This window comes from Calidris pugnax, unplaced genomic scaffold (genome assembly GCF_001431845.1).
Source record: "Calidris pugnax isolate Ruff unplaced genomic scaffold, ASM143184v1 scaffold272, whole genome shotgun sequence".
NCBI lineage: Eukaryota > Metazoa > Chordata > Aves > Charadriiformes > Scolopacidae > Calidris > Calidris pugnax.
This window is the reverse complement of record NW_015091016.1, coordinates 252,289-272,485: the sequence shown is the minus strand read 5'-3', so window position 1 is coordinate 272,485 and position 20,197 is coordinate 252,289. Positions and strand designations below refer to the sequence as shown.

At 41.4% G+C, this 20,197-nt stretch overlaps 1 protein-coding gene across 2 annotated transcripts in view; it reads left to right on the top strand.

The window, feature by feature from the left end:
• Positions 1 to 20,197, top strand: part of SMARCC1 (SWI/SNF related, matrix associated, actin dependent regulator of chromatin, subfamily c, member 1) — a 79,211-nt gene that overhangs the window by 13,662 nt on the left and 45,352 nt on the right. For both annotated transcript variants that reach the window (XM_014955773.1, XM_014955772.1), the window contains 12 exons: positions 811 to 892; positions 1,374 to 1,466; positions 5,792 to 5,861; positions 7,789 to 7,858; positions 9,551 to 9,626; positions 11,182 to 11,307; positions 11,997 to 12,115; positions 13,068 to 13,192; positions 13,961 to 14,020; positions 14,673 to 14,710; positions 16,352 to 16,473; positions 19,432 to 19,503. In XM_014955773.1, the coding sequence (XP_014811259.1) occupies positions 811 to 892; positions 1,374 to 1,466; positions 5,792 to 5,861; positions 7,789 to 7,858; positions 9,551 to 9,626; positions 11,182 to 11,307; positions 11,997 to 12,115; positions 13,068 to 13,192; positions 13,961 to 14,020; positions 14,673 to 14,710; positions 16,352 to 16,473; positions 19,432 to 19,503 (1,053 nt within the window). The remainder of the gene's footprint in view (positions 1 to 810; positions 893 to 1,373; positions 1,467 to 5,791; positions 5,862 to 7,788; positions 7,859 to 9,550; positions 9,627 to 11,181; positions 11,308 to 11,996; positions 12,116 to 13,067; positions 13,193 to 13,960; positions 14,021 to 14,672; positions 14,711 to 16,351; positions 16,474 to 19,431; positions 19,504 to 20,197) is intronic.

Here is a 20,197-nt window from a genome sequence, read left to right as displayed (position 1 = left end):
CATTCACATTCCTCATTTCACTTGATTCATCCCGAATTTGTGTGGTTCAAGGGGAGATGCAGCAGAATGGAAGCCTTTGGTGGCTCTTCTGTTTTTTCCTACTGGAAAGTCTCAGGTTTTCTGTTATTCCCCCCCATTTCTGATAGACACTTAATTCCGCACTGTTATTTCAAGAATTTTAATTTCTTTGTCAATGAAGTAGCAAACTTTACAGTACCAGAATTCAGTAGAAATGATCATAAAATGCTCACGTGGATTATGAGTTACCTGTATGCTGGAGGGGAGTGGCTTGTTCTCAAATAGATAAATAGATAGAAAATAAAAAATAATAGATAGAAAGAGGTAAAAAATGTCAGGCAAACAAATTGTTGTGTTTTTCCTGGATTAGAATCTGGGGCTGGTGGGTGGTACAACTACAAGTGAAGAGAAACGTGAGAGTTTGTTCATGGATTTTTCTCATCTAGTTGTTGAAAACCATCATGAGCGTTTGATTATTATTATTTTTGTTTTCTGTTTAATTGTCCTTTGTGACTGTAGTGGAATGCACAGCCCTGCCACGGGGTGTTGTTGGACAATGTCACCCTTCGTTTCATTAATCAGTCGCATTTTGTTGGTTTGGTTCATTGTGGTTTTTCTTGTTTGCGAGGGCTGTGAGTGAAGTCAAAATATTTGTGATTGTGCTTGAAGTGTTCTGATGTAGCTACCACAATATACTCTTTGGTGTTTTTTACGTGGAAAACATGAAAAGATTCTTGACTGCTGAACGGTGGGGAGCAGAATTTAATATTTTTGAATCATTTTCCTTAACAGGCGGAGGTTTGACCTGCAGAATCCATCCCGAATGGATCGAAACGTGGAGATGTTCATGAACATTGAGAAAACACTAGTGCAGGCAAGAGACTCGTGTACAGACCTGTATGTTGTCGCATGCTTGGGGCGGGGGGAATTCACCACATTTTATGTACCCCCTTGTGACCCACCAAAGAGTTTCACCCTGGGCTTCTGTAGGAATATTATACTCCATCTCCCACCCGGTTTAGTCAGAATTCCATGTTACCACTTGCAAAGTTCAGGATGTTTTCACTGATATTTGGTGGATATAATTTCTTTTTAGCTGCTGTGTGTGAAGAACAGAATATTTTTTGTCAAACCCTTACACCCAAGCTCAGCGTATAACAGAGTCCAGGTGTAACTTTCAGGTGCTTGTCAAAAATGGAACTTGGAGGCACAGCAAACAGAAACAGTACTCTTATTATACAAACACCCTATTGCCATTTTTTCAAGCATTGGTGATCGTAATAGGATTTTTTTTTTTAATTTATGTCCCACCTGACCTAATAATTTCTTATTTAACTTCTTATTCTCTCCACCAGAACAATTGTCTGAGCAGACCGACCATCTACCTCATTCCAGATATAGAGTTGAAGTTGGCTAATAAATTGAAGGATATTGTCAAACGTCACCAGGTAACTGTTAAATAACATATCTTAAGACAAATGTTTCATCAATTTTAAGATAAAATGTATTTGCCTGCCTTTAGCCTACCAGTTACGTCTGGGTTGTGTCTGACACCACCGGGCAGCAGCAGAAAGTCACTTAAGACCAGAAGGTTGTCGTTTGTGAAATGCCATTGGTGGTTTTCCTCACCTGGAGAGTGAATTATAACTCTCTTCTAAAAATAAATCTGAAATTGCCATTGAAGTGAGAAGCAGTTGTAGCATCTCAGCCCGGGCCTCCAGCCAACTCACAGATTTCAAGTTAAATACCTGCTTATATAAAGGAGAAACTCATCGTTTGCCCAAATCTGAGACCAAAGAAGGTAGTGTGTGATAAAACCCTTCTGGATACGTGGGGAAAGCATAAGGAAACTTTAATCTTGAAGTAATTGCTACGTTTTTTGCTTTATTTTACTTTTTTTCTTGCCTGTGCTGACCAGGGCACGAGCAACAACAGTCTCTGCCTTGTGAGGCAGTCGGTGTGTTTCTGAGGGAGTAACGTCTTGCCGTTGTCGTTTAATATACTCAGTGATGAATTGAACAAGATTAATAGCTTCATCTCTTAAAAATGTAAACAGTCTTTTCACTTGTCTTGAGAGAAATGTTCCGGAATGTGAACTCTAGATGGTCTGATGGCCTTTTGTGCTGTGATAATTCACCGCTGTAGCCAAAGTAAACCCTTTCTTTTCCAGATTAAATGTATTTCCTGTGGTGTGGTTATGAACCATTGTCTCAACTTCAGTTGTGCAGTTTTTCACAAGTTACTCTTAACTATTCAGCTGACACAGGATCTTTGCCATTGCTTAAATTATTCCATTTTCCTTTCATAAAGGAATTCTATAGTGCGCTCGGTGTGCTATATCTCTGAGTGATTGATGAAAAATGCTTTTCTGATAGTTACAATTCTCCTGCTTTTCTTTATAAAAGTTGAGGATTCTTCCGAGAAGAGCCACACTAATAATTTAGGAACTTGAAAGCCGGTAATGAGTGAGATTTAGCATTTATTTATCTGCTTCAAGAGAAGAGTTTTGTGGGTAGAGAACTCTTCCATCTCCTTCTGTCTTTATCTTCCAGTCCCCTTCAGTTTAGCAGAGGTGGGGAATAAGCCTTACAATCTGCTTCCATCTTTCAGAAAAGCTGTTTTAATGTAAAGTTGTCCATCCCTTTGGTTTTGGTTGAGATGGCATCTAAGGGGGAATTCCTGCTCATCTGTTGTGTATTGGGTTTTTTAAAGCTCCATAGGAAATAGATGGAACGTTCTGATCTGACTCACAAAGCTCAAATACCTAGAGCAGTGTCTTTAGCTCATGGGGAATGAAGGGAGAATTTCCATTAATGTTCCTTAAACACTTTGCAGCTTCTTCATTACCACCTGGGCTCCTTCCTTTCCCTTTGAACACTTTTAAATCCTTTTTACTTTCCAGCTTTGATTTTTGCTGTTGCTCAGGGCACCTCCTCTCCCTTTACCCAGTTCCACGAACTCTTGTTGGTGTAGGAACTCCTGGCCTTCAGCCCCTGATATCAGAGTAGCCTCCAAATGTCACTACCATAATGCAGTGCATCTTCAAAAATTTAAAATTTCCTTCCTTTTGATACTGTCTTCTAAACAAGTTGTTCCCATATTGTTGGCTGTAACCGATCCCATGTGCTCTTAAGTCCTTTAAATAAATCTGTCGAGTATTTATGGAACGTAAATTTTGACTAACGTTTTCATACAAACTGTTCCAAAACACAACTCCTCTGCAGCAGAGCCTGCAGACTCTGAGTTTCTGCTGTCTTTGGAAAGGACTCTTCGTATACGGAGCCTGGAGGTGTCTCTGCAGCACATGGGAGAATCCTTATGGCTCCCCAGGGGAGGGAAGGACAGGGGTTTCTTCACTGACCACACTAAGCAGCGTTGGGTATTTATCTATTTATCTATCTCTATCAGAGAATCCCAGGTTGGAAGGGACCTCAAGTATCATCTGGTCCAGCTTTTCTTGGCAAAAGCGTGGTCTAGACAAGATGGCCCAGCACCCTGTCCAGCTGCATCTTAAGAATTCCTCAAAAATGAGGAATCTACCACTTTTGGATTCCTCAAAAATGAGGAATCTACCACTTTTTTGGGGAGATTAGTCCACCAGCTGATTGTTCTCATGTTGAAAAACGGAGATTATTCCAACGGCTGATTGTTCTCATGGTGAAAAACTTTCTTCTTGTGTCCAATCAGAATCTCCCCTGGAGTAATGTGTACCCATCACCCCTCGTCTTTGCCGTGTAAAATGGGAGTCTCCATCTTCTTTGTAGCCACCTTGAAATATGGGAACGTGGTGATAAGGTCCGCCCAGCACCCTGTCCAGCTGCATCTTAAGAATTCCTCAAAAATGAGGAATCTACCACTTTTTTGGGGAGATTAGTCCACCAGCTGATTGTTCTCATGTTGAAAAACTTTCCTCTTGTGTCCAATCGGAATCTCCCCTGGAGTAACTTGTACCCATCACCCCTCGTCTTTGCCGTGTAAAATGGGAGTCTCCATCTTCTTCGTAGCCACCTTGAAATATGGGAATATGGTGATAAGGTCTCCCCTAAGCCCTCTTTTCTCAAGGCTGAACAAACCCAGTTCTCTCAGCCTTTCAGCCTTCCCAGCCCTTCAGTTGTCTCTCAGCCTTTCAGCCTTCCCAGCCCTTCATTTGTCTTGGTGGCCCTTCCCTGGCCCCTCCCCAGCCTGGCCACAGCTTTTTTGCACAGGGTGGCCCTTCCCTGGACCCTCTCCAGCCTGGCCACAGCTTTTTTTGCACATTGGGGACCAAAACTGAACACGGGATTCCAGATGTGTGGGAGAATGACTTCTTCATCTCTGCAGTGATGCCCTTGTTGATGCAGCCCAGCATCCCTTTGGCTTTCTTTGCCACAGCAACACAATATTCACTCCTCTTGAGCTTGTTGTCCACCAGAACCCTCAGCAGGTTCCACGGAGCTGCTCCCCAGCCGGGTAGATCCCAGTCTGTGCTGGGATTATGTTTTCCCAGGTGTGAGACCTTACGCTTGTCCTTGTTGAACTCCATAAGGTTCTTGATAGCCCACTCCTCCAGCCCATCCAGACCTTCCTGCAGGGTTTTTCTCCCTTCCCAAGTGTCCACGTGCCCACACAGTTTGGTGTCATCAGCAAACATCCTCAGGGGACACTTGGTCCCATCATCCAGATCATTTACAACAATATTAAAGAGCGTCCCCAGCCGGGTAGATCCCAGTCTGTGCTGGGATTATGTTTTCCCAGGTGTGAGACCTTACGCTTGTCCTTGTTGAACTCCATAAGGTTCTTGATAGCCCACTCCTCCAGCCCATCCAGACCTTCCTGCAGGGTTTTTCTCCCTTCCCAAGTGCCCACGTGCCCACACAGTTTGGTGTCATCAGCAAACATCCTCAGGGGACACTTGGTCCCATCATCCAGATCATTTACAACAATATTAAAGAGCGTTGGGCCCAGTATCGATCCCTGGGGGACCCGGCTTGTGACACGCTTCAGGTTTAAGAGATTTAACAGATACCTGATTATGTGGGAGAATTTTGTGCATGATGAGGTAGATCCAATAGGAATATAATTATGGCCTGGACCCATATGTAGAGAAGTTGCTTCATGTGCCACTGTTTGTGGCATCTTCGTAAGCGTGAGAAGTATCTTTTGCTTCTCATATGTCAAGAAAATTATGTCCTAAACCTGCAAGAAGAAAAAGTATTTTCCTATTTGAATTTTTGACATACAATGGTATCATGTTAGCATATTTCTGATTAATTCCCTTTGTTCTATGATTTAGGAGGCTTTTTTGAAATGACAAGTGTTTATTCTGTCTCTTGACATACAGTCTTTTTTGAACACTAAGGATGCTCTATTTGAGGCAGCCATTTCTAGTTAAATTGCTTATAGACTTTGTCTTCTGTAAATGGTCATATTTAGAAATTGGTTTGGACCAAACTGTATATAGTGGAAAAATGTTACAGATGGTTTCTTACAAAATATTCACTAATAAGTTGGTATGGACTGATAATTGAACAATTTACAATGAAAATTGGGGCAGAAGGAACTGGGAAGGATTTGAGATGAAAAAGCAAGAGTTGATGAAGTAGTTTGGCAACAACCTCTTAAAATAATTGCCTTTTTTTTGGCATTTCTTAGAGGGGATGTTCTTTGTAGTTCCATTGAAGTCAGCCGTGTATATTTCCAGGCTGCAGGGGGTGTGGGTAAAAAGAAGAAACCAAGAAGTTTGGGGCAGGAGGTTTCTCATGCAGCTTCTTCTTTTCTTCCACCTTTCCCTCAGGGAACAGTAACCGAAGAGAAATCAAAGGCTACACACCATGTTTATCCAAGTCCTACCTCAATGGATGATGGTAAAGTTGCTTTCCTGTTTTTAAGTGGAAATAATCTTGTTGTTAGATTCTATTAGCATTTGTGGGAGCTTTCACACCAAATCTTCCTAACCTGCTCCTGAGAGCTGCTGGAAAAGTCTTTCTAGGATTAACAACTCCAAATAAAATCACTGTGAACTGCTTCTAATTATTGGGATGTAACATTCCCATTTTTTAATTGATGCATTTTCTGTTTAAGTTGCATAATGCTGACTGCTCTGCAGTGATTGCGTTGGAAATTGAGCTATTATTTATTGCTAAACCCAGATAGACCTTTTTTTTTTTTTTGGTTCCAAATACCATGAGGGCTGAAGGGGAGCAGTGCTAAGGGTCTGGAAGAACTTAAAACAAGAAATTAGCTTAGATTAAAAATTAAAAGGAAGGATGGTGAAAGCAGGGGGCTTAAACCTAAAGTTTCCATTAGGTTTTTTTTATTTCGTTGCTTCCTTAGTGTCCCCCAGTGTGTGAGTGTAGGTCAAAACGCTGAGTGAAATGTTATTAGGAATCATCTAGATGTAGGAAAGGTAGCAGAGATGATGAAATAGATGAGAATTGAAAAGCTTTTTGCCGTGTTCTCCTCTTCCCAGGTGCCAGGTTGGGAATGCTGATAGATATCAGGGCATGGGGGTTGGTGAGGTGAATACGGTAATAAGGAGACCTGATAAATAGAGATTATTGGCTTTATTATAATGCAGTCTGCCTCTGTAGGAAGTACACAGGCTCCACAAAAGCAATTCTTCAGCAAAGAGCAAAAAAAAAGAAAAAGAAAGCTTTTAATTTTATTATACAGGTAATTGTCTCGTGGATCATTGTTGTTGAGTCTGAGCTTCATTGATGGTGGCCACTAGATGGAAGTGTTCACTCCGGTTTAGCAGCAGTTTGGGCTCATTTGGCCTCTGGTCCTTGCCTGTGTCCCTGCTTCTGCTAATATCATGCCTGGCCACAGGTTAATATTTCTTTTTAACCCCTTCAGGTTCTCAGAAAGGGCTCAGCTTTGTAGGTCCCATCTGTCTTGTGGTCAGGGAAGGTGCCAGACAGAGCTCTCAGCCCCTGGTTGTACTGAGCCGTGGATCCAAGCAGTGTAACTTCGTACAGGCTCAATTCCTCAGGGTTTCTCTTTTCATCCTGCTCTGGGCCATATCCTCAATATTTGGATATTTGGGTTGCAGAGGGGAGCTTATTACATTGTGCCAGATGTGCTGTTTAAAAGAAAAACCATTTTTTCTTGCAAAATCAGCAAAGTATGAATGTTGCTCAGTAAGTCTGTACTAAGCTGAAGTCCTTATTAGTGCTGTTGTGAAAGAAGTTAAAAAAACTTGGATTTCAACTCTCTTGGAAGTTTTTTATTAAAATCTATTTCACCCCCTGCCCTGATGTTCTTCCTCCAAAACTCAGTTGTTTTTTTAAATACCTGTTGAGAGTAGAATCTAATACTGGGAAATAAGGTCTTTTGAAAGAAATATAAATCAATAGAAATGAATGGGAGGACTCAGATATGTAACAAGGATACGAAAGAGACAGAAGGGAAATATTTGCCGTTTGACAAAAGGGCATTTTGGAAAAAGTTTAATCTTTTATTTATATAGACATTAAAAAATGACAGATTGGAGTGTGTCTGTCTCTGTGTTATTTCTGCTGACTTTACTGAGTGTCCTCTCGGGGGGTTTGCTCGATCCCATTCTGAGTTCCTGCCCCAACCGGCCACGGAGTTTGTGAGATGGGATGGGATGAGAGGAGCTGGTGGGGGACAGAGCTCCCACCCATCAGGCAGAAACACCTCTTGCTTCTCTCAAGACACAGATGATTGTTTCAAACCTCACTGGATCTTAATCTTGTGTTGAGGGTTATGAATGTCAGGGAAGGAAACATAATAATTCTTGTCATTAAAATGACTCTTTGCCCTTTGCAGATGAATGGTTGAGACCTGTGATGAAAAAAGACAAGCAGGTGCTGGTGCACTGGGGCTATTTTCCAGACAGGTAAGAAAGGGTGGGGGGAGAAAGCACAGCCCAAACCTTGCTGACTTTATTGAAGAAAAAGTGACGATTAAAACTTGCAAATAGGAAAATCTGTGTCCTCAAACAAGCTGTTCCTTCAGCTCACTGAGTCTTCTCTCTCCGGGGCCCCGTGGTTATCAGTGTGGGACCTGCATGAGGAACATCCAAAATGTGTGGGCTACAGCCATGCTCTGCTCTTGTTCTGCAGAATATGACCTACTCAGACTTACCTCACGCTGGGTCTTGTAAAAATTTAACCCAAATACAGAGTACTGCATCCCTGATGTTGTGATTCTGAGTGATTCCACAGTTATTCATCCTGAGACAAGCAGTGGTTGGCTTATGGAGTATAACCACCCAGTAATTTATCATTGCTGCCGTTTCCATCAGAATCCAAGGCCTGAAATGATTTAATCAGTGACTTAAAACAGAAATATGTGTCCCCATTTGTCGTAGCGGCAAGTGGGCGAGGGTAGAAAAGGAGAGTCTATTTTTCTGCAGAGCCACTGGTAAGGTTGTGAATTGAAGCAGATTTTCAAAGGGCGGAGTGAGCCTTTCCAGAAAGTCAGGAGATTTTAGTTAAAGCCAAAAGGGAGAACTTCTCATCACCTACTTGGCCTTTCTTCCACACAGAGAGATTTCACTCCGTGGGTTGCCTTTAGTCAACTCTTGAAAGCGTCATTTTGAGAAATCTGCCCTGGGTTGTTAGAAGACGTTGAAAGGAAGCGTATGTAGTGTTAGGAACTTAAATGCATTTGTAATATCTGGTTTCTGAGTCCAGGTTATGGAAAACTCAAAAGATTGATAACCCGGCGTTGACTTCTGTTTAAATAACTTTCTCAGGGTACTCAGATCTGCTCTGCACCCACAGAATTCTCAGGAATTATATTCATATTTCAGTGGAAAAGAGCAAACAACAATCCCACCTGAGTTTCTTTCTTCATACAGATGAAGAACCTTTATATTTTTTTTTTTTATATCGTGTTGACTCTGAGTGTGTGTAAATGTATTTACAAATATCAGTATAAAGCTGGGGAACGCTGTAGACATCTTTTCTTGCATGGGATTTATCCCAGTTGCTCAGTATGTGCCTGGTGTCAATTACAAAGTATTTTGGCTTTTGTGGTTACTGAGTGCAGTTTCTTAGTATTTTTATAAATAGGCTTTGGAGGGAATAGCACGTGGAAAAGTGGATGTGAGTAATAGCTGGATTCTACAGCAGTAGGGATCGGAGGAGAGGATGCATGCTCCTTTCTTCTAGGAATCTGGTATCTCTTGCTTTAAACTCATAAGAACAGAAACAAGTTAATTAAGTTAATGCCAGGGTTTGAACAGGTGACTCAGAAACTGCAATTATACCCCTGAATCTAGAGAGCAGATTTGCAATTTTAAGCTGGAACTGCCTTCCCTGAGATGGCTTTTAAATTCAGAAAGTGAAAAATGTGCAGGAAGATGCCTTGGAGCCCTCCCTTTTCAGTGTGCCCTGTTCCTGCAGCAGAAAACAGTGATTATTCCTTTAACTTTTCATTGTGTGGAAAATATTTTGCTGTTCTATCCCAGTGATACAATTTGCACGGGTCAGAATTGCTGAATTAAATATTCCTGCTGGTGATCTTTGGGGGATAAACAGCCCAGGGGGAACCAATTCTGTTTTCTCTTGACTCCTCTCTTTAGCTACGACACTTGGGTTCACGCCAATGAAATAGATGCTGAAATTGAGGATCCTCCCATTCCCGAAAAGCCGTGGAAGGTGAGTCTCTCTCAAACAGTTTCCCAAAGTTACTGTGTTGGTAGAGTTTGTCTGGGTGCTACTAATTACACGTTTTAATGAGGTGCTGAGTAACAATAGATGTATTTCCATATTATATGGAAAAGCAGAGCCATATTTCTGGAGCTGTAATGAAAATGTCTAAAATATTTCTTTGGTCTGGGGGGAGAAGCTTTTTGAAAAAGTACTTTATTTTGTGTTAAAGGTAAGTTCTTCCACTGCTGCTGAAGTGCAGCCATCTCTGGGATGAAACCCAGCAACTCCATACAGTGACATTACACCTTTTAAGGTCTTTAAGGAGAGAAAGTGGGGAAAATCCCCTATCTTTGTGATGTTTTTTGGAAGAATATTGTTAGAGAAAAGCACCATCAGGTTAAAAACCTGAGGCTTCCACACCTGTATTGCAGGGCTTAATATTTTGTGTGTAGGAAGTTCCTCCATTTCTAGAATATAGAAATAGCCAAAAATATCAGGAGCTGGATAATACAGAAATTAAGAAGCTTCTCTAGGAGAACAAATCTGAATTTTCAAAGTCTGGTACCATCGAAATCTTGTCCCTTCCCTTTGAGTTATTCTAAGGGCAACTTTATTTCTGGAGGTTTCAGGTGTTGGGAGCAAAATAGAGCTGTGCTAGTGAATGAAAAAACCAGTAGGTGTTTAAAGGGTCCCTGGGGGTCATTATCTCACCTTTCTTTAGGGAAAGGTTCCATTTAATGGGAACTCAGCTCATAACTGATGTCCCAGTGATGCAAAAAGTCAGCGCTTCTCAATTGTTGAGCATCATGAGCATTCAGGCCAAGAGCAGCAGCCTTATTTAGGTTCTTAATTGGTTTTCTTTCTACAGAAACGATTTGTCTTTCTGATTTAGCTCGTTGGGAGTGAACAATACAGAGCGGCTGTAATCAGGCAGTAGTAAATCTACTTTATTGTCCTTTTATTGGACTTACTCCTTTATACATAACAGGCAGCGGTGTTCCGTGTGGGTGCTGTTGGTCTGACCAGCAGAGTTGGAGCAGCTGAGGCCAGAAAATAGCTTGGTGTCTGTTCAAACACTACTTGTTCCAAGCAGTGACCTGTAACTTTGGTGTAAATCATACCAAAGCTCAGCAATTTATTTCCAGCTGTGTAAACTTGTACTACATTTGAAGATGGATATTGTGAGTTAAGATACTCAATGTTTTCTTTCCAAGATATGGCCAACTTTTAAATTTTTTTGATCTTTTGTGGCACGTCTGCTGAGCTGATCTGTGGATTTAGAAGGTTTTGATGGTAATTTTCAGCATCCAAAGTACATTTTTAATACAGAGCCATTGTCCCAGCTTTGAGAACTGACCTCACACTTCAGAAGGCTTAAAAATGGCTGAGGAACAGACGTGGCGTTCAGTAACCTTGTGGGCATGTTTGTCCTCTATTGTATTGCCTCATGGAACCATTATGAGATACTTGGATGTTCAGACCCTGATAACAAATTATTTCCTTCGTCCTATGAGGTATTTTTTCAAAAAACATCATGTCTCTCTGTCGTTTTGTTCTCTAGGTTCACGCCAAGTGGATTTTGGACACGGATGTATTCAATGAATGGATGAACGAGGAGGATTATGAGGTGGATGAGAACAGGAAAACAGTGAGTTTTCGACAGAGAATCTCCATGAAAAATGAAGAGGTAGGTGGTTCTCTGCTTAGTAAGTGACCTGTTGGTACATTAATACAATCTGTCTCTGCATAGGTCACATTTTTTGGCACTTAAATTTGCTAAAATTAAGCCAGTTAAACATTTAGAGGTAACAAAGTCTAGTTTAACTTTTTTCTGATGTATGTCCTTTATCCAGAAGTGTAAGTGCACCCTTTGATTTTGATTTTTCCCCTCTCCCAGAGGGTGGTAAGAGATAGGACCCGCTCTGCTGTCTCATAACTAAACCTGTGGAGATGTTAATGAGCAGCAGTTAATATTCAGTGTTCAAGAAAAAGACTTGTTAACTAATATTTTATGCCTCCCGATGCAAGAAGTTAGTGAGGACTCTGAAAACACATTCACTCAACCTTGAGGCCAGGCTGGGAAACCTCTCCTGATGGACAGAAGATATTGAACAAGTCACACATTAGAATCCTACTGTGTTTTAAAAGTGGAGTGTTTTACTACTGTGTTTTATGGAGCGTCTGGGGGGTGGCTGTAGAAAATTCCGGGCTTTTCCCAGTGACAAATGGAAGTTTTCTGGAGCTGGAAGTGGCGTGTGTTGTGATATTATTGCTTTTAGCCTCTCTGCTGTAGGGTGTGTTCCGGGAGAGCGTAGCCCACAGCATTTCAATACCTCTAGTATTTGGGATGAGCTAATTACTTCACTTCTCTAACAGCCTGTGCGGAGCCCAGAGAGGAGAGACAGGAAAGCAGCAGCCAGCACGAGGAAGAGGAAGCATTCTCCTTCTCCACCCCCCACTCCTGTGGAGTCGAGGAAAAAGACGGGGAAGAAAGGGTGAGTGTCCCAGTCCTGGAATTCGAGGAGAATTTTCTTGAAGAAATGCTTCTGGGGAGGTGTCTGTCACCTTGCACCTATCTCACCTTGGGTTACAGCAGAGTAATTATTTCTACAACAGACCTGAGTGGTTTTGCTTGTGCAATATGTGGAATTTCTTTATTTTTCTGTAGAAATGTATTGCCTGCAGGTGGGGGAGAATCTAGTGCGAGCTGTCGTGTTATCTGTGTCAGTGGTGGGGTTTGCTGCTGCATCAAGAGACCTTAATAAATGAGAAGTTACTCAGCTGCTTCTAAAATAACTCCCAGCTAGTTCTCTTGGTGCAATCATGTAGTGCATCTACACTTTTAGAAGTAGTATGTCCAAATATATATCACGTATTTGAAATTGTATCCAACTAAGAGGTTATTTGTGGGAGTTTGTGTGGATATGGAAGGGAACACTTTTGAAATAAAAATTCAGCTCTTGTTTAATAGACCTTTTTAGCTCTAATAAGACAAAACTAAAAATATATCATGTGAGATAAAAAAGAATTAGCTGATCATCTGATTTTGGCCCAAATGTACACTCTGGGTTAGGTTCTGTAGGCAGAGGGGTGGGTAATGCTGCCTTTGCTTTCTTCTGTACGCAGAATCAATGGTACAAGCCAGCCTTTTGCCTTTTCCTTCCTTTTTTCCTTTTCCTTTCCAACCGTTTTGGGTTGGATTCAAGATTTCTTTACGGTAGTCATCTCTGGTCTTGAAACAAAGACTTTTTTTTTATTCAAACTTTATTTTATTGCTATTTGGAGGATATTTTTTTCATTAACTCCACCAGCACCACTTCCTACAGCCTTCATATTTTCATAAGTGCTTTAACCCAGTCCTTTAATCCTGATATTTGAAGAATAATGGCAAGATGAGAACATCTGGGGGTTGCAGTTGGCAGAGAATCTGTGTGTGATCTGTTTTAGACAAGCAGCCTTATACGGGAAAAGGAGAGGGCAGAAAGAAGAGGATGAGCAAGAAGATCTTACAAAGGACATGGAAGATCCCACCCCGGTACCTAATATAGAAGAAGTGGTGCTTCCCAAAAATGGTAAAATATGCATATGCTGGATTCTCTGAATGTTAAAACAATTCCTTAAACTGCATTGAAAAAATACACACATGTATTTTGTTAAATCTCTGAAATACTTTGTGGCCATGGGGCCAGGTGATCTGTGCCCATCTGGAATTATCGAGTTGAGGATTTGAATGGGGCAGAAGATTCACCACCTCTTGATTTTTTTTGAAGTATGTTTATGAAAATCCACTTAAAAGTTGAATTTCACCGGTTTTAGGATTGCTCTCACCCATTATATAGAGTTCATGTTTGGGGGTATTGAGTTTTCTGGTGGGAAAGAATTGGCCAAGTACCCAAAATAAGTACCTCAAATGGGTGGAAACCAGCAAAATGCCAAATGCAGCAGGTTCTTAATCCTGTTCTGAAAAGTGTTAAGAAAAGTCAGAGAAATAATTCCTTCTATCGAGTCCTTGACACCAAACCTTTTTGGGTCTGACTCTGGTTTTTACCTGGTTTGAACTCTCCTGTAAGAGTTGTGGTGTGTTGTACAGGTGGAAAAAGTACTGTGTTCAGTCCTTTCGCTGCGAGAATAGAAGCTGCTTTGTGTTCAGATGTGAAATCACAGCGAAATCAAACAAATGGTCTGTTGTCCTCAAACTGCACAGATGAACTCTCTTGAACTGCAGAGACACAACCAACAAAACTCTTTATTGATAAGATAGTACGAGGGCGCTGGGCTTGGGTAATTGTATCTCGCCTCATGGTCACTCACCAGAGTTTCAATTCTCCTTCCTTTTGTAGTGAACCCAAAGAAAGACAGCGAAAACACGCCGGTGAAAGGAGGAACAGTGGCAGACCTCGGTAAAACAAACACACAACACCCTCCAGCATCCTCACCCCTAAATTATATAATAAAATCTCGCTTGCAGGCTGACGGAGTAAATAGTTTCAAATCCCTACATTTTAAAAGGAATCTCCAATTCTTCTATTTTTTTGAATTAATTAAATTTCCACATGTGTTCCAGTTGAAACGTATTGACTTTTATTCACTTGTAAAGCTGTTTCCTTGTAGGCATTATTTAGTTATTTTTTAAAGAGATATAAGCTCTTTCCTGGCTGATGTTTTTCTTACTGGTCAATCAAGGTGAATCACAGCTTCCCTGAGCTCTGCTGAGCCTTTGACAAGAGAGAGAGAAACTAATGTCCCCTATTCTTTTATACAAAGTTATGTCTGGGGTACTGGGAAAGGCAGTAATTAGGTCTGGATTCCGAAGTGTGGAAAAATTCTCATTATCCTTCCTCTGTAGTATTATCCTTTCCATTCTCTGGGATAGTTGAGTGTCTACGTAAGGATGAGATTGCCTTAATGATGGCTGGTCCACGTTCCTTTCCTCCTCCCTCCCTTCCAAAACAAATGAAATACACTTTCCCATTAAGCCATCGCGTTCCTAGAAGGGCTTAGGATCAATCAGATGCTTTTCACTGTGTAATTCTCAACTCTTTTCCCTTCCAGATGAACAGGATGAGGAGACGGTGGCGACCGGAGGAAAGGTAACAGCAACCATTTCTTTCTAAGTTCAGTAGAAACTGACACCATAGAATGGTTATGGTTTGGGTGGGAAGGGACATTAAAGCCCCCCCAGTGCCACCCCCTGCCCTGGGCAGGGACACCTCCCACCAGCCCAGGTTGCTCCAAGCCCCCTCCAACCTGGCCTTGAACCCCTCCAGGGATGGGGCAGCCACAGCTTCTCTGGCCAACCTGGGCCAGGCTCTCCCCACCCTCACACCAAACAAGTTCTTCCCCACAGCTCAGCTCCATCTCCCCTCTTGCAGTTCAAAGCCATCACCCCGTGTCCTGTCAACATCTTCATCTCACCGTCAGTAACAGCCTGTAGTGTTTTTCAAATGATACATAAGATCAAATTAGTTACTGATAGGAATGATATTTTGCTATTACAAAAATTCTACAAATGCTGCGAGATTATTTTGTATTTTTAAATCTAGTGTATTAAAAATTAGAATGAAGAGCCAGATGCAAAAGATTTTCAAAGAAGCGTTTTTCAGATGCAAGATTTTTCAAAGCCTGTGCTTTTTCTTTAGGTTTCAGTACTAAAACTAAACCCAGAGTAGGCTTCCTGATCATTTGAATAGAGTTGCCAGGGTAGTTTCTGTGTTTAATTGCTTTGTTGGTATGGCAGGCACTATTTTTAACAGCTTGCCTGATATAAGAACTGCCTGATCCTGCAGGTGAGGAAAGCTAATGTCTGTGTTAGGTTCATGCTGTTGCACACACACAGATGTTTGGATGTGTCCTTAGTTATAATTAAGAAAATCTGACTTTCCATACTGATGTATTTCTGGTTTTACCATATCTCAGTTGATACATCCAATCTGTATATGTGTGTTCAGGAAAATCCTCAAAAAATCCTTTATTATATTTTAAAAGGGGAAAGATGACACCTCTAGGGATGCAAACCACTGCCCAGCTAGAAAGCAACTTTTTTTTTAGATTTGAGGCACAGATATCTCTCTAAGGAGCAGAGGGTTTGTCTAGATAAATATCTAGATACAGACATGTGAGCAGAGACTGCCAAAATTCTTAGCAAGAGCTGTTTTCACCATGAGGGACACCAGCTCAGAAGGAACTTGCCATCAGGCTTTTTCAGTGTGGGAAATGCTCTTTATTTTTTTTCTTCTGTAACTTCTCCATCCCTGGGTGGAGAGTGACCTGGAACTGTGGGACTCGTGCGGTAGTGTTTGTTCCATGTGTGATTGGAAGAGGTTTGCTTTTCATGTCCTCTCTTTGAAGGATGTTTTTTTGAGGGGCCGTGGTCTGTTTCTCTGGGTAGTGAATGTGTTTTGAGAGGAGAAGGGCATTGGCAGCTGAGGGGATGATGAGAGGAAGGACTTCTCTTCCAAGTAGCTATTGTCACATCATGAAATATATTTCGAGTGATACCTTGTTGTCTTGGGGGGAATTTAGTGCCAGAAGAAGATAGATCATTGATGCCAAGGACTCTTTAACATCTTGCTTTAGGGACTTTGTTATTTTTTAAGTCTGGATGAGTAATTCAGGTAGAAAAAAACCACCATTTACTGTTGAGTTGCCTGCGGGTTCTTCAGTCAGCACCTGAGAGCTGTGAGAGATGGCTCTCACAACCTGTTAACCACTGTGTTCCCTCCGTGCTCCAGGAAGATGAGGATCCAAACAAAGGTGACCAGAGTCGGTCGATTGATCCGGGTGAAGACAACGTCACCGAACAGACCAACCACATCATCATCCCCAGCTACGCCTCCTGGTTTGACTACAACTGGTGAGAGAGTCCCTGGGATCTGGGGGAGGACTCAGTTTAGTGGCTCTTTGTCATAAATCAAGCTGAGAGTTGGAAGAAATTATTTCTCTTTAGGGCTTGTTCCCACGTATGAATACATCTTTCCCATTTCAAAATCTGCCTGAGCTGACACCTGGCAGTGTTCAGGGGTTGGGAATGAGGAAGAGAATTTCAAACAGCGTTAGAGCTTCAATCTGCCTCCTCAGCAGTTTTTGCTTTACATTGATTTTATTACTTTTTTTTTCCCCCCATGGGAAGACAATTCCTTTCTCTTCCCTCCTTCTCGAGTCCTTGTGTGATCTTTCTGTGTTTGTAGCTACTTCTGAACACTGGTGGCTTTTTATTTTGCTTCAGGTCTTGACCTTGAGGATAAGTCACCGATTATACAGGGAGAAAACTTATTTCATTTTGGAATCCTCCCTGGAGCTGGAGGTTTGTGGTGCACTATGACCACATGACTCACTATAGAAACCCTGATGTTCTCTGGATACTCACGTTTTTGTGGTGTGGGAAGAGGGAAGGGATTGGGAGTGAAAGTCCCTCTTATGTTGTAGCCAAACGCTTGGTTAAAAACTCTTGAGCAGAGCATTGGGAGCAGCAGCCCCAGTTCTAACAGCGTTCCCAGGAGGTAAATCACTTTATTTTCAAAGAAATAGAATAAACTTGCATCAGGTGTCCTTGTTCTGACCTTGCAAAAGGCGAACTTTGAAGCATCTCTGATGGGACCAGCAGATGTTCACGAGGAGCAGGGTGATGTGAAAAGAAGCTTTGATTTTTTTTTTTTATTTTATTTTTTTTTATTTGGATTCTGCTGCTCCAGAAACAGCACGTTAAGCTGATTTGGATTTAGGGCTGAAATAACAGCACAGCTGCGAGAGAGACGTTTTTTTTTCTGTCTCTGAGCACTTTCTTTTCATTCTGAGGTGGGTTTTTAGATTCTGGAGAAGCCGAGAGCCTGTGGGTCGCACTGTCCCACCTCAGCCTGTGGGTGTTCCTGCTGCTGTGCCAGCAAATCCTTCTTGGGTTATATCAATATTTAACCAACCCGCTGTCTGCAGCCCTCCCAAACTGCAAATACTCCTTTAGCGTGTCCAGTCGCAACTGATTTATAGTAAACCAAAGAATGGTTCTAATCTGTTACTGTCAAAATGGTTTATAAACTGCCTTTTTAGAATAATCCTCCCTAAAATTAATTTTCTAGTAAAAAGATACATTTTCTTTAATACTCAATTCCATTTCAGTGGAATCTCTTATGCTTTGGGCAACTTCAGCACAAGAAGTAAATAATTTTTTTTGTTACTAAAATCCAAACAGTTTATGGACTAACCTTCATCCTCGAGTCAGAGTGTTTTCCCACAAATGACAAGAGTGAAATTGGAGTGAATTGGACATTAGGTTAAAAGCAGAACATACAGGAAGAAGGAAGATTTGTGAAGAATATATTTTTCTGTATTTCCTTTAAAAATAACAATTCTTAAAGGACCATTGTGGTTCTCCAGATTTTAACTTATGTAAAGTACCTGCCATTCTATGAGTTTCTGTCTGAAGTTACTCTAACGAGCCCTGCATTTCTGGCACTTCCTTATAAAATGGAAGGGTTTTTAATCTTGAAACTATTTCATCACTTAGTAGTAGGTGGGTTAAATCTTGGGTCCCTCAATTTGCATATTAAGATCTTAGGAAAGAGGAAATGAGTTGACTAATGGAGTTCCATTAACTCTGGCTGTTTCCTTGCATTATAATTCTGCTTTGCAGTGAAAACCTTCTTATATATTGCACTATGTGCCATGGAAACTTCACCTGGAACAGCTATGGAAGGGGAAAAAAAAGAAGTATCTGTCAAATAACTAAAGCTGAATTTTCTGTGATCTTTACCATAGTTTATTTTATATAATGCACAGCATTTTGTGGGTCGTTAGTTCTGCTCTTCCAGATGGGGTCAGGTTTTGCTCCGTATTTCTTCCTTGGAGTGCAGAGGGGAAGAATTCTTTATCAGATGGTGTTTAAGTCACTCCAGAATATCCAAACTCTGGAGTTTATTTTCCCAATTGACCAGGGAGGTACGAGCTATGTTCTTGAAGCCAGTCTCCTGCCTGATTTGTGAGCTCTTGGAATTTCTGTAGAGCAACTTGGGAGTGGGAATCAAAGCACTTGCACACACGTCTTCTAATTTTGTGGGTCGTTAGTTCTGCTCTTCCAGATGGGGTCAGGTTTTGCTCCGTATTTCTTCCTTGGAGTGCAGAGGGGAAGAATTCTTTATCAGATGGTGTTTAAGTCACTCCAGAATATCCAAACTCTGGAGTTTATTTTCCCAATTGACCAGGGAGGTACGAGCTATGTTCTTGAAGCCAGTCTCCTGCCTGATTTGTGAGCTCTTGGAATTTCTGTAGAGCAACTTGGGAGTGGGAATCAAAGCACTTGCACACACGTCTTCTAAGCGTGTGTGTGTGTGTATATATATATATTTACACACCATAAAAGCTAGTTTCTTTGAGCTATTGGTGCTTTGCTGAATATTCACACTAAGTAGGTTGGAGAATAAAGGTGTTTCTGTCAGAACTCCTGAAGGTGGAGTGGAAAACGGGCGGCTGCTCCGTGCTTCTCCAAGTTTGATCAGGGCAGTGTTGGGTGTGTAGCTCCTGAAGGTGGAGTGGAAAACGGGCGGCTACTCCGTGCTTCTCCTGAGTTTGATCAGGGCAGCGTTGGGTGTGTAAGTTCTGCTTTGATCAGTGACTGGGTTTTGAGATGCTTTTTTTAATGCAGCTTTGCTTATCTGATGGAATAAGCAAATTTTAAAGGGTCATGCTGGAATACTGGGGTTTCTGAAAAAGAATAAAAATAAAATATATTCCATGCTATAAATGTTCTCCCTCAAAAGATGTGCAGAGTACTCCAATAGTATTTAATATTTGGCCTCTGAATTGTGTTTTCTCATTACAGTATTCATGTGATTGAACGTCGTGCTCTTCCTGAATTCTTCAATGGAAAAAACAAGTCCAAGACTCCAGAAATGTAAGTAAAATGTGTGAATACAGATGTATAAGAGCGTGGCAGGATAAAGTTCTGGTTTCCTGAATCCTGTGGTCATGTGTTAAATAGATGTGTTGTCTCTGGGGGCATGAAAGGAGCAAAGAGCACTCGTATGATCACTTCTTGTAGTTTGGTAATATCTCTGCATTATTGAAGTAGAGCTAAAAGTTTAAATATCGAAGTAATAGTTAATAGTAGTTATCCAAGAAAAATAAAACTAGTTTCTCCCAAGTAATACTGGAACAAATTCTTGACTTTCCTTGTGTGGTACAAGAGGTGATCATCTTCCCAAGAAGCCTGAAAAATTCATGATACTGTAGAAACTTGATAATCCTCTTTTATTTGTCTCTCCCTTCTCATGCCACGCTGTATTTTTGAGGCTGGGGAGTTCCATGTGTAAGCCCTGATGAGCGAGTTTGTTTGTAGGATGCTGTGTCAGAGCGTGGAATGGATTTTGCACAGTTATCTGTGGTGATTTCACAGCTCCCTGAGCAGCTGATGGGTAATTCTGAAAGTGCAGGTGAGGGCTGGAAAACGAATCTTCACAGGCCTGAGATGTAACCGTGTCTTCAAATACTGGATACTCTGATTTAAATCACAGAGCTGGAGTCCTGCATTGCAAGAAGAATAATATTTTTTTCTTATATAGTTGTTCTAAACCCTCTGGGGACATTTT